Below are 13535 nucleotides of genomic sequence, written 5' to 3'. Positions count from 1 at the left end.
GAAAATGAAAAATGATTTCATTCTTTAGAACCTCTTCTACTGTTCTACTCTTTACACTTATGCGGCTTGGTATGTATGTGTATGTATGTATACATATATATATATTCTTGCCATAATGTTTTTATCCATTAATAACCCTTTTTAACCCAATTTTTTTATGTACCTGTATCCTTAGATATAGATTTTTATAAGTGTTTTATATGTTTTTTTGGCTGCATATGTATGCACCCCTTGGACCGTATTATGTGTCCGGGTTGTGGGTGTGTGCATATGTATGTGTGCATTTTTATGCATGTGTGTATGCAGGAGTTTTTTTTGTTTTTTTTTTAATCAGGGTCAAGTGTGTTAGGTAGAACATAAAAAGAAAAAAAAAAAAAAAAAAAAGGAAGCAAAATGCGCACAATTGTTTCTGGGTTGTACTATACTAAATTTTTGTCTTACTATTTTGGACCAGTTTTCCTTTGAAAATACAAAAAATAAAAAATAATAATAAAATGGAAAAAAAAAATGGGAGGAGATATCCATAACCATTTACTACAAAATAAAAGAGCAATTTTTCCTGAAAAAGGCAAGGTATAATCCACCTGGATGCACAAAGTAGTTGTGATCACATGTACAGTTTTACATACACAAGTCAAAATTGTGCTTAGGTGCAAAAGGGGTTAAACTTATCTGTAAACTTGAACAAACCCCAAACCTAACCCTTCATCAAAAAAGAACTCTCATAGTGTATACACCAAATAAAAAGTAATTGCATTACCTACCTTATTAGGCTGAAGGCAGCAAGATACACAGTACTCATATACACTGCAGCACCCATTGCGTAAGCAGCTTTCACAGTTATACTGCCTTGTGCTAGCCACATTGATGTTGCAGCATCCATTTGCTAGCAGCTCTTTGCGCTCACAGACATAACCTGGGAGATAAAAGTGACTATTTACTATGAGGAACACATGGCAATTAAACAACTACATCAACAGACAGACACAGTTTTTACAAGAATCCTTATCTGCATTCAGTTTTGTATTATCACCCTGTGCTGTTGCCGTTATCCCTTCACCCAACAATATTGCTAGGTTAGGTAATTTAAAGTTTCTCTGTGGTCAGAATGTAACATAAAATATATTTATTTCCATATTGTATTTCAGTTATTGCTAGCCTACTCGTATTAATCTAAACGTTCTTGAGGTACACTTACTTGTATTCTGTGACACGTATTCACTATGCCCTGTGTGTAGGCACTGCTGTGTCACAGAATTTACAGAGCCTTCTTTGTGAACTACAGAGGTGCTTGGGGGAGGAGTTTTAGGAGGCGGAGTCAGTACAGCAATCATTTGTAAGCAGCAAGGCACCATGGGATATGTAGTCCTTTGAAATTGAAAGCTGAAAAGCATGCAGGGAATCCAGGAAGTTGAGGAAAATGATGGCCAGCAGACAGATCAAACTTGCATAAAAGGAGATTGTTCACGCAAGCATATAGTACATTTTCAAATATAAACCTACTGTTTGTATTGTTATTACAATGTTGATGTTCTAAAATGAAAATGTATGCTGTGACCATGGAACCCCTTTCGTGCAGTGTGAGCATGACTTTATTAAAAGGATTCAAATATAAGTTTCCCTGTACAGAATTTATCTGAAAATATAAAATGATCACACTAATAATACACAGCATGGTGAAACACTGTTGTTTATACATCTCAACTGTGAACAGTTTAGGTAAAAATATTGAATTACATAGTTGGTAAGGTTGAATAAAGACACCGGTCCACACCAGCTGTGGAAGAAAGTTCCACATCCTTAATGTTTTAAGAGTAAATAACCCCTTATGAAGCTTAAAGTGATTGTAAAGACTCTTTTTTTTTAAAATAACAAACATGTTATACTTATCTCCTCTGTGCAATGGTTTTGCACAGAGCAGCCCGATCCTCTTCTTCTGGGGTGCCCCGTTGGTGCTCCTGGTTCCTCCATTTCATCGGGTGCCCCCACGGAGAGCTGCTTTCCATGGGGGCACCCGTGCAGGCTCGCTCACGAGCGCCGCTGCTCTGTCCATTGACAAAGACAGCAGCACTTGGCTCCGCCCCTGCTCTCGTGTCACTGGATTTGATTGACAGCAGCGGTAGCCAATAGCTCCTGCTGCTATCAATCTATCCAACGAGGACAGAGAGTGGCTGGAGCTGCTGGGCTGATGCTCGTCGCTGGAACGAATAGGTTCAGGTAAGAAAAAGGGGAGGGGGGCTCTGGGGGGAAGCTGCAGCACGCAAGGTTTTTCACCTTAATGCACAAAATGCATTAAGGTGAAAAACCTTGAGACTTTACAACCCCTTTAAGAAGGAACCCTTTCTCATCCACCTTCATTGTGTGGCAGTGTGTCTTCTTTAGAGACCTAAGATTAAATTGATTGTAAACACTTTTGTTTTCAATTTTAAAGGAAGAAGAAAGAAGAAAGAAGAAAGAAGAAGAAAGAAGAAGAAAGAAGAAGAAAGAAGAAGAAAGAAGAAGAAAGAAAGAAGAAAGAAAGAAGAAGAAGAAGAAAGAAGGAGAAGGAGAAGAAGAAGGAGGAAAGAGGGAGGAAGAAGGAGGAAAGAGGGAGGAGGAAGGAGGAAGGAGGAAGGAGGAGGAGGAGTTTTTTACCTTAATGCATAGAATCCATTAAAGTAGAACTTTACACAAAACAACGTGATAAAAATGTTATTCTTTAGCACGGAACATACATTCCACACTAATTTTGTTAGCATGATTGATAATGTGTGCTGTAAAATGCCTCCAGCATGGCTTCTATTTCTTCTTGCTTGATGCTGTCATTTTGCTAAAGCCCAGAGCCCCTGAGTAGCAGTAAATCTTTAGGCTATCAGAAGATCAGCCTCTACAAATTTGGCAGAGCCTAAAAATAGAGAGTAGCTGAACATGTGCAAAGCAGGGTGAGACAGTGTATTACTGGATTTTAAACAGTATAGGCACTTATTTTTAAAGTTTTACATAGCTATACCTGCAAAAGGGGCCAGCCTGAATTGATCTAGCAGGACTTTATTTTCTGTCTAAAGTTCCACTTTAAGGTATAAAAACACTTACTGTAGACTTTAGAACCACTTTAAACAGTTTCCTCTTAGTGCTAGAGTCACCATTTAAAGCAGAAGTAAACTTCCTTTACTGACTTTTACCTATAGGTAAGCCTATAATAAAAAAATAAAGATGTCCAGCAGTGTACAACCGCTTTAAATATTTGTACATTGTGATCATATTCCCTCTTATGTGCCTCTTCTCAAGGGAGAGTAAGGTTATTGTTGTAGACGTTCTTCATTCCTCCAGCCCTCCGTGGACTTTTTTTAAAAGATAATATTGAATCAAAAACCTAAAATCGTCAGGAATGACTGAATAAAAATCAGAATATTTTACATTTAGCAAAAAGTCACAGCTTTTTAACAATTCACTCTACAGCTGTGCAATGAAGCAGACTGGAATAGCAGGGAGATCAGAATACAGACAATGCAAAGAAACTCACAGAGGAAGCACACACCCCATCCCTCTATCCTAATAGAAACAGGTCAATCATCTATAGCAGGGGTAGGCAACCTGGGGCCCTCCAGCTGTTGCAGAACTACAAGTCCCATCATGCCCCAGTAATTGTAACTGGCAGCCTTGCAATGCCTCATGGGAATCGTAGTTCCACAACTGCTGGAGGGCCCCAGGTTGCCTACCCCTGATCTATACCTACTGCTTCAAAGTATGTGGACAGTGCCGATATTCCTGATTAGAAGCCCAGCATCCTTTACAAACTAGGGGGCACGCATGGACTATGTTTATTTGTTAAATACAATTTTATATAAATAATTTATAAAATGTAAAAAAAATCCCTTTCCAAAGAGACTTGAAAAATAAAACATTGGCTCTCTAAAAGATAAGTGTGCCAATTTGAACATGATTACTCATCCTAAAATTGCTTTTTTAGTGTTTTCCTCCCTAAAACATTATAGATTGTAGTCATCTAAAAACCTGCCTTCCCTTGCATCCTGACAGCTTTACAACTGCAAGGGAGAAAGATTTGTTTTTTATTGTAGCTTTGACAATGCAAATTGGTCTGTGGCACTTTGCTCATCCTCTAAACTGTTAAAGCTTTATTTAGGCTGCATTTACACTGATCCATGTACATGCAGCACGTGTTGTTTATGAACATACATTGATGTGAATGGACCCATATAGATTCCCCTTTCCATTCACAATAAAAGTATAGCACACAGATGTGAAGCAGCCATGTAGAAAATAATAGGATTTCTATTTGACCTGCATTTTTATGCAAAATTAAATAAAAATCTTAAATAATACGGTTGCATAAGTGTACACACCCTTAAACCAATACTTTGTTGAAGCACCTTTTGATTTTATTACAGCACTCAGTCTTTTTAGGTATGAGTCTATCAGCATGGCACAACTTGACTTGGCAATATTTGCCCACTCTTCTTTGCAAAAACATTCCAAATCTGTCAGATCATGAGGGTATCTCCAGTGCACAGCCCTCTTCGGATCACCCTACAAATTTTCATTCGGATTCAGGTCTGGGCTCTGGCTGGGCCATTCCAAAACTTTAATCATCTTCTGGTGATGTTCATAATGCCCTCTACCTTGGCTAATGCTGGCCATACACTATATGAAAAATCGCCAAAATTCGGTCACTTGGCCAGCTCGTTCTTTTTTCGGCCAATTAATGGGTACAAAATCGATAATCGTTGGGATGCTTTTCAGCTGAAGAAACGCAGGACAAGTTAAGAAATTTTCTGCCGAATGAACGATAAATTGAAAGGTTAATGTGTTTCCCATCCAAACTCTTTGCACTAGGTATATGTAAAAAAAACAAACAAAAAATTGGATTCATTTATGTCCACTGAACGATTTATTACATGATGGCACTATTGTTTGCTCTCATGGCTGAATGTTAATTTTTCAAAAATGGGTTCGGACGATTTTTCTTATAGTGTATAGTATGGCCAGCATAAGTCTCCTGCTGTTCCAGCTGAAGAAAAACAGCCCCAAAGCATGATGCAGCCACCACCATGCTTCACGGTGGGTATGGTGTTCTTTTAGTGATGTGCAGGGTTGTTTTTGAGCCAAACCTATGTTTTGGAATTATGGACCATAACATATTTTCCCACATGCTTCTAGGAGACTTCAGGTGTGTTTTTGCAAAATTTTGCCAGACTTGGATGTTTTTCTTTGTACCTCATAGCCCAGACATAAGAAGAATACGAGAGATTGTTGACACATGTACCACACAGCCAGTACTTGCCAGATATTCCTGCAGCTCCTTTAATGTTACTGTAGGCCTCTTGGCAGCCTCACTAACCAGTTTTCTTCTTGTCTCTTCATCAATTTTGGAGGGACGTCCAGTTCTTAGTAATGTCTCTGTTGTGCCATATTTTCTCCACTTGATGATGACTGTCTTCACTGTGTTCCATGGTATATCTAATGTCTTGGAAATTCTTTTGTACCCTTCTCCTGACTGATACCTTTTAACAATGAAATCCCTCTTATGCTTTGGAAGCTCTCTGTGGACCATGGCTTTTGCTGAAGGCTACGACTATGAAATGTCAGGAAAGAACTACTAGAACAGCTGAACTTTATTTGGGGTTAATCAGAGGCACTTTAAATGATGACAGGTGTGTACTGATCCTATTTAACATGAATTTAAATGTGATTGCTTAATTATGAACACAGCTACATCCCCAGTTAAAGGAGGGTGTGCACACTTATGCAACCGCATTATTTTATTTTGACTCCCCCCCCCCCCCCCCCCCAAAAAGAAAAATTGATTTCAGTTTATTTTTCAATTGAATTGTACAATTTATAGGTCACATTTAAGGTGGAAAAAGTTCTGAAATGACTTACATCACAGAAACCGGACAACAAGGGTGTGTGGTTGGTTACACATTCTTCTTTACCCATTATGTACATTTTAATACGAGTTCTGTTTCAAAGAACCTGAATGTACTAATGTTGTCAGCCCTTAAAAAAGTACAACTGCATAAATGCAACATCCATGCAAGGGTTTATTGCAAAAGTATTGAAGAAAAACTCTATTAAAGCGGTAGTAAAGTCCGCTTTGTGATTTTTACCTACAGGTAAGCGTATAATAAGGCTTACCTGTAGGTAAAATGGGGCACCGTTTAGGAGATATTCACACTGGATGCAGCCGGTGACAACACCGGCGCATGCGCTCTAAAGAACCAGCATACTACGCCAGACCTTCAGAGCACTGACCCCAGGACCGAGGGGTCCTGCGCGCAAGCGTGGGATTGACGTCATTGTGGCTCTGACTACTCACACAGCTGGAGTCTGCGAACCCGGAGAGAGGACCGGGGGAAGATGGAAGCCCTGTCAGCGGTGACAATGGGCCACTGGAGGGCTTCGTTCTAAGATAAGAATTTCATAATGTGCTAGTATGCAATGATGTATATTAGCACATTATGCAATTGTCTTACAAGGGAACGTTTTTTAGTGCAGCGGTATACAACCGCTTTGAGCACCATTTGCATCTGACCTGACTGAACAAAACCTTACCGTGATTAAAAGGCTCTGTTTTTTTTTTTTTGGCTACAGAAAAAAAATAAAAAATACACACATTGTACTAACTTGCTCTGTGCAATGATATTGCACAGAGCGGCCCCGTACCTCCTCTTCTGGAGACCCCTCCAGCACTGTCCACTCCTTCTTGCGGATGCTCCCAATAGCAAGCCATGTGCTATAGAGGCGTGCTCCCGAGCTCAGCCATGCCCCCCGCTCCTGCTGATCTCAGCGTTTCCCGTGAAAGCAGGAAGTGAAGGGAGAAGATCTGCAGCCGGTAACAGCGCTGGATCAAGAGGAGAGTGGACTCATGAAAGTGTTTAGGGAATGGGGGGGGGGGCAGGTTTTGGAAGGTAGTGCAGAAAATGCATTATGGTGAAAAACTTTTGAAATTAGAACCACTTTAATGTGGTTAATAAAAAAAAAAAAACAAACAAACAAACAAGAAAAAAAAAAAAAAAAACAAACATACCGCCTATTTCTTAACAAAGATGTTGCAAAAAAAAAAAAAAAAAAAAAAAAAGGGAGGAGGTTTCAAATAGTAGCAGTTATGGGGTAAGGTAAAACATAACATAAAAACAGTCCAAAAATCAGACAATAAAGAAAGTGGATTACAATAATGTTTGCATTCTTTTACAAATTTCTGGTCAGGTAAAACTGTTTCAGCCATGTGCTAAAGTTGAACCAAACCCAATATTTTAACAGTTTCTCAAAACAGTACATTCAAGGCATGCCATAAATGATAACTGTTACAATTACTAGTGTGCTTATGGTAGCTCTCAACCGTACTATCAAGCCATCAAATGGCCTGTGTCATAGCTGATGACATGTGCTGCATCATGGCAACTGCAGATCAAACAGAGGCCAAGATGGCAGCTTCCCTGGCTGTAAAGCAGCGGTCTCAAACTGGTGGCCCTCCAGCTGTTGTGAAACTACAAGTCCCATCATGCCTCTGCCTGTGGGAGTCATGTTTGTAACTGTCAGCTTTGCAATGCCTCATGGGACTTGTAGTTTCGCAACAGCTGGAGGGCCGCCAGTTTGAGACCCCTGCTGTAAAGGATAGGAAGGTTTAGATTTACCCAAGTCATCTGTAATAAGTCGTTTTCCTTGCACAGAGTTCCGACACTGATCTCTGACCCGGCTGCTGTTTCCCAGGTTGAACTGAATTTTCCAATGAATGCTTTGCTCTTCATCTTTTGTCTCAAGAAGTGTTCGGTCTCCCATCGTTCTTTCTTCCTGAGGGAGGAATAAAATACAAAATTGAAAGCAATACTGCACATCAAAAAGAATACAAGGATTCTTAAAAAAAGAGCAACTCTATTTTTAATATTGCAAATATCTATATTTGTCTGAAAAGTAATTTGGATCACTTGGGACAGAGGGAGCACAGAGTACGAAGAAATCTGCTGCAGCTCATGCGTCCATCACAGTGAACTGGGCAGGTGCCAGGAATCTGAACAGAATGTAGCAAACATGCCCTTCATAGCTCCCGGGGTTTCCAGAAGTCCCAGGGGATGCATTAATGTGATAAATAATTGGTTTTAGTAATGGTCTTTCATAGTTTTCCATCTCTGTATATAAAGAAAATGGCTATTCTGGTTAACATACAGAATTTTAGCTCTTCATTTGTCAGCGAGAATAATAAGTTGCAATATTTGTCAGTGAGTCAGTACAACCCCATGCATGAATAGGGAGTAAGTATAGGGACAAGATAGATAAACTCAGAATGAACAGCATGCATGTAATGTAAAACCACATACACCTCAATTTATTTGCCGTGTGCTCCTAGAGTTTACTGCAGCATCTCAAAAGTTTTGGGACTAATTCAATAACCATGGACCATGGGGAAAGGAAACTTATTACAAACTGGAAATGTCACCAAAATCAACTAATAGAATGTGTGCTTCATTTTTACTAACATTTTTACTCTTCTTCTGTTCTTCGGTTTAAAGCCTAACTCCCTGGGTTAACTGCTTGTTTTGTCTAGGGGTGTACACATAGCCTATACTCATCCGTTCCTTCGGTTCTCCGGAAAACTCAACTCCTCCATGTCCAGTGGTGGGTGGACTGTTCGTAACTTCTTCACGTCCAGAGCAGTGTCTCGCTGGGAGGTTCAGAAGATTAGGTGAGTATATCTCGGCTCTCTGATCCCCTAGATCAAAAGGAGCAGTTAACCCATGCAGTGCGGGCACAGCCCCACTGCATGGTAATAAAAAAATATGAAAATAAAAATTGCCAGGTGTTTATCTTTAAGTGATTCAACCCCCATAGGCTGAGACTGAATTAACGCTTTGGTGTCCCACAACAGTTTTTATTTCTAATAAATTGAGCCCACAAAACTTTTTAATCCAACCCGATGTATTCCAGGGTATATATTAGAGCAGTCAGAAGTGGACTGTCACATTGAATGATTCACTGGGCAACTGTGAGACAATAGGTCTAGTCAAGGTATGTGGTTGGAACCATGTAAATGTCAGTCGAAAGGTTTTGGTTATATCCAGCGATTTCTTTCAATGTCTCCCGATAAAGGCTTTATTCTGACCTCAACATCATCAAGGATCATCAAGGATATACATACAGGGGTTGATTTTATAAAGGCAAATAGGCTGTGCACTCTGCAAGAGCAGTTGCTCCAGAGCTTAGTAAATGAGGCAAAGGTTTGCTTTGTAAAGAATACCCAAATCACGTGCAAGGAAGATTTAAAAAAAAAAAAAAAAAAAAAAATTGCATTTTTTCTTGCACATGATTGGATGATGGAAGACAGCAGAGCTTCTGCTCATTTAGGCCCCTTTCACACTGGGGCGGTAGGGGGCGTTGGCGGTAAAACAGCGCTATTTTTAGCGCTGTTTTACCGCGGTATTCGGCCGCTAGCGGTGCGGTTTTAACCCCCGCTGGCGGCCGAAAAAGAGTTAAAACCCCTCGTATAGCCGCGGTATTACCGCGCTGTCCCATTGATTTCAATGGGCAGGAGCGGTGAATACACCGCTCCAAAGATGCGGCTGACAGGAGATTTTTTCTTCTCCTGCCAGCGCACCGCTTCAGTGTGAAAGCCCTCGGGCTTTCACACTGAACAAACAGCGGAGGCTGTTTTGGGGCGGTTTGCAGGCGGTATTTTTAGCGCAATAACGCCTGCAAACCGCCCCAGTGTGAAAGGGGCCTTACTAAGCTCTGGAGAAACTGCTCTTGCAAAGTGTGCAGTCTATTTGCCTTTAGTAAATCAACCCCAAATGTCTATATATGTGCTAGATGCAGCAGACCAACTAGATTACTAGGGCTGTTAATAAAAAAGAAAAGGTGTACCCGTTTAGAGCTGGTTCACACTACAAACTGCACAGGAACGCACTCTGTGAAAACGAATGCAGCCATCACATCTAAGAATTCGTAAGCTGCAATATAATAAAGGTTTGCTTTAACATTTAGAGATAGCTGCTTACTTCTGAAATATAATATTATCCTATTTGCTAGTTTTTAATAACATCTCACAACGCCCCTTTCTTATCTTTAGTAAAAAAACAAATTAGCAGAACAGATCATTTGGCAGAGCTTATTCTTTTTTTTCTGTTTATTTGTTCTCATGCAATTGCACAGTTTTTATATGCTAACGCAAGGGAATGCAGAATTCTATCCCTGTTCCAGCCTGTGAAGGAGGACACAAACACATTCTGACACACACACACACGTTACCCAACCAGGAAGGTCAGAGAGTGAGCCTGGTTTACTTGGGGACCAACTGGTAGGGCACAATGGAAAGAAGGCAGAAGTTTATGCAAGCTTAAAAACGTCTTTCTTGTAACAGCATTTAGCGGTCTGAATTCCCAGTGCTCCCGATCAAGGCATAATGGAAAAGGAACAAGGCGTGCCAGACTAAGTGTAGTATTTAAGAACTCATTTAATAGGACAAACAAGCCAAATGGATACTCACAAGGAGATGATAATATTCAGGCATATATAGGATAGGGGGTCCGGGGTCACTGTGCAGTCAAAGGTGTAGGGAGCTGTGTTCCAGCAAATGAGATGACCAGCCACAGGGAGGTGGAGCAGCGGTAGAGCCTCTGTGGATGTCCGGAAGGCTAGCTGGGTAGCACGCGTGCAATCCCTATGGCGTCAGCGTGGAACGCAAGCTCCGGAAATGTCGTAGCGATCAATCAGATGACGCATTTCACAGCATCCGCTGTGTCTTCAGATCTGACAGTCCAGGAAGTCAGGTATTTATAGGATAAGGGGGAAACGTCCATAGAGACAGGACGCTGTGTTTTTAAAACGGATATAGCAAGACATATATTGCTCAGACCAGGAGATATTAAAGATGTATATATAAAAAAAAAAAAAATGTGGGAGAAACAATATATAGCAAAAGGATACATAAAAATGACATAATAATTGGAGGAATAATACATATATACATACACACACACACACACACACACACACACACACACACACACACATACACATACACATATAATAAAGATAAAAATATATAAATAGATCAACCAGTCATAAAAATGCATGAAGATAATAAGAAGTTGGTATCCAAAGATAGATTAAGAGAGGTTAAATTGAATTAATTAAATAGATTAGCCAATCAATCAATAAATCAGTCGATCAGTCCACCATCAAAGAATCATTACTAAATAGAAGAGATGAAATTAAACTAAATACATGGTAAGTGACCACATATACTTACTTGCTATAAGAAGAAGGTCAGCATATAGTCGCCTCCATGGATAGTACCACCACCAGTTATTCATTATACATAGACTACTTCCTTCAACCACTGGCCCAGGCACTTCCCTCCTTATTTTAAGATGGTACACGTTTGATAGAACTATTACGCCCCTATACCTGGGAACCATCATACTTGTGGGTATCTTTAGATATGTGTTCCCTATACACCTCGATACCCCACAAAGTTGGACTCCAGGCAGTTATCCATTTCCTTTAATAATAACCCAACTCTCAATATACAACAAATTGATTTGATTCTTTTTGCTACCCTGTTCTGTTTGAAGCATAATTATTTTTTGTTTGGTGATTTCTATTTGCAAAAACGTGGCACAGCTATGGGGGCCAATTTTACCCCGAGCTATGCCAACCTAACTATGGGACTGTGGGAGATCAGGTGTGTCGGGCCGACAACCACTTCTCTGCACACCTAGTCTTCTACGGTCGATATATTGACAATATTATTATCATTTGGGATGGTCCAGCGAGCTTTGTTAATGATTTTGTCGCCTACTGCAATACCAATAACTTTGGTTTAACATTTACCTCAGTTATGAACCCCAAGTCTAAAGGCTTCTTGGATCTGGAATTATTTCATATCAACAGCACAATTACTGCTAAAAATTACACGAAGCCCATGGCTAGAAATTCATTTTTACATTACTCCAGCTACCATCACCCTAGGTGGGTAAATAATGTACACAAGAGTCAATTTCACCGCTTGAGACGTCAGAACCAGTTACTCGATATATCATCCAATATCATGCTAGTCATAAAAAAATAGAGAATATCTTTAAGAAACATTGGTCCATTCTAACTCAAGACCCTCACTTATCCAAGTCCCTATCTGTAATACCAAAATTCACTTATCGAAGGGCACCAAACATCAAGAGTAAGATTGCTCCTAGCAAAATTAAATCCCAAGGTAACAAAAATAACATGCTCGAACAGCTCACTCTAATTCCACTTATAGGGATGTTCTGTTGTAAAAAAGCCCTATGCCTCACCTGCTCGCATGTCATTCATGGCAAAAAAAACTTTTATGACCAACGGTAGACTTTCACTTTAAGTTATTTTTACAACTGCTCTACCATATATGTAGTCTACTGCATTTATTGTCCATGTGGACTAATATATGTTGGTAGAACAATCAGGGCCTTACGTGCCAGATTTGGAGAGCACTGATGAGCTGTCCAGGCTGGTAACCCAAAATATAGTGTTGCACGCCACTTTGCTGCCGACCATCAAAAAGATATTGCTGATCTCCAGGTCTGGATCATTGAAGCCATACCTGACAAATATACTCCAGCAGAGAGATTCCAACGCCTATGCAAACAAGAGACCTTCTGGATCTATTCTTTAAATACCATGACCCCCTCATGGCCTAAACGAGGAAATCAAAACTAATAGTCATATAATAACCATAGTAATAATGTTTTCCGTACGTAAACAATTTCTTAATATATCACTTGCATTGTTTTTAGGTTCCTTTACCCCAACTATCTATTTTGCTTTCTTTGAAGTCCCATATATACTTTTTTGTGGGTGGTAAGTATCAATGGAAAATGAAAAATGATTTCATTCTTTAGAACCTCTTCTACTGTAGAAAACTCTTTACACTTGCAGCTTGGTATGTATGTATAGATATTCTTGTCCTGCTGTTTTTATCCATTAATAAGCTTTAACACTTTATGTACATCTTTATGTACATCTATCCTTAGATATCATTTTTATAAGTGTTTTATATGTTTTTTTGGCTAGACGACACTCAGCTCTTATCATGAATATTTTGGAACGTAAAGAAAAAATATATGTGCATATGTGTTATAATATTATATAGACCCACTTAAATGTTTCACTCTTTGTTATATTGCAGCCATTTGCTAAAATCATTTAAGTTCATTTTTTTCCTCATTAATGTACACACAGCACCCCATATTGACAGAAAAACACAGAATTGTTGGAAATTTTTTGCAGATTTATTAAAAAAGAAAAACTGAAATATCACATGGTCCTAAGTATTCAGACCCTTTGCTCAGTATTTAGTAGAAGCACCCTTTTGATCTAATACAGCCATGAGTCTTTTTGGGAAAGATGCAACAAGTTTTTCACACCTGGATTTGGGGATCCTCTGCCATTCCTCCTTGCAGATCCTGTCCAGTTCTGTCAGGTTGGATGGTAAACGTCAGGGCTCTGGCTGGGCCATTCAAGAACAGTGACGGAGTTGTTGTGAAGCCACTCCTTCGTTATTTTAG

At 39.7% G+C, this 13535-nt stretch overlaps 1 protein-coding gene across 1 annotated transcript in view; it reads right to left on the bottom strand.

Moving 5' to 3' along the window:
* The window catches only part of SPRING1 (SREBF pathway regulator in golgi 1), a 39990-nt gene that overhangs the window by 16392 nt on the left and 10063 nt on the right, over positions 1–13535 (bottom strand). The window contains exons 2-3 of the mRNA XM_073625833.1: positions 7635–7791; positions 765–916 (exon numbers count right to left, since the gene is read on the bottom strand). Of these exons, the coding sequence (XP_073481934.1) occupies positions 765–916; positions 7635–7791 (309 nt within the window). The remainder of the gene's footprint in view (positions 1–764; positions 917–7634; positions 7792–13535) is intronic.

The sequence above is a fragment of the Aquarana catesbeiana genome, linkage group LG01 (genome assembly GCF_042186555.1).
Source record: "Aquarana catesbeiana isolate 2022-GZ linkage group LG01, ASM4218655v1, whole genome shotgun sequence".
Taxonomy (NCBI): Eukaryota; Metazoa; Chordata; class Amphibia; order Anura; family Ranidae; genus Aquarana; species Aquarana catesbeiana.
This window is presented reverse-complemented; position numbering and strand designations above follow the sequence as displayed.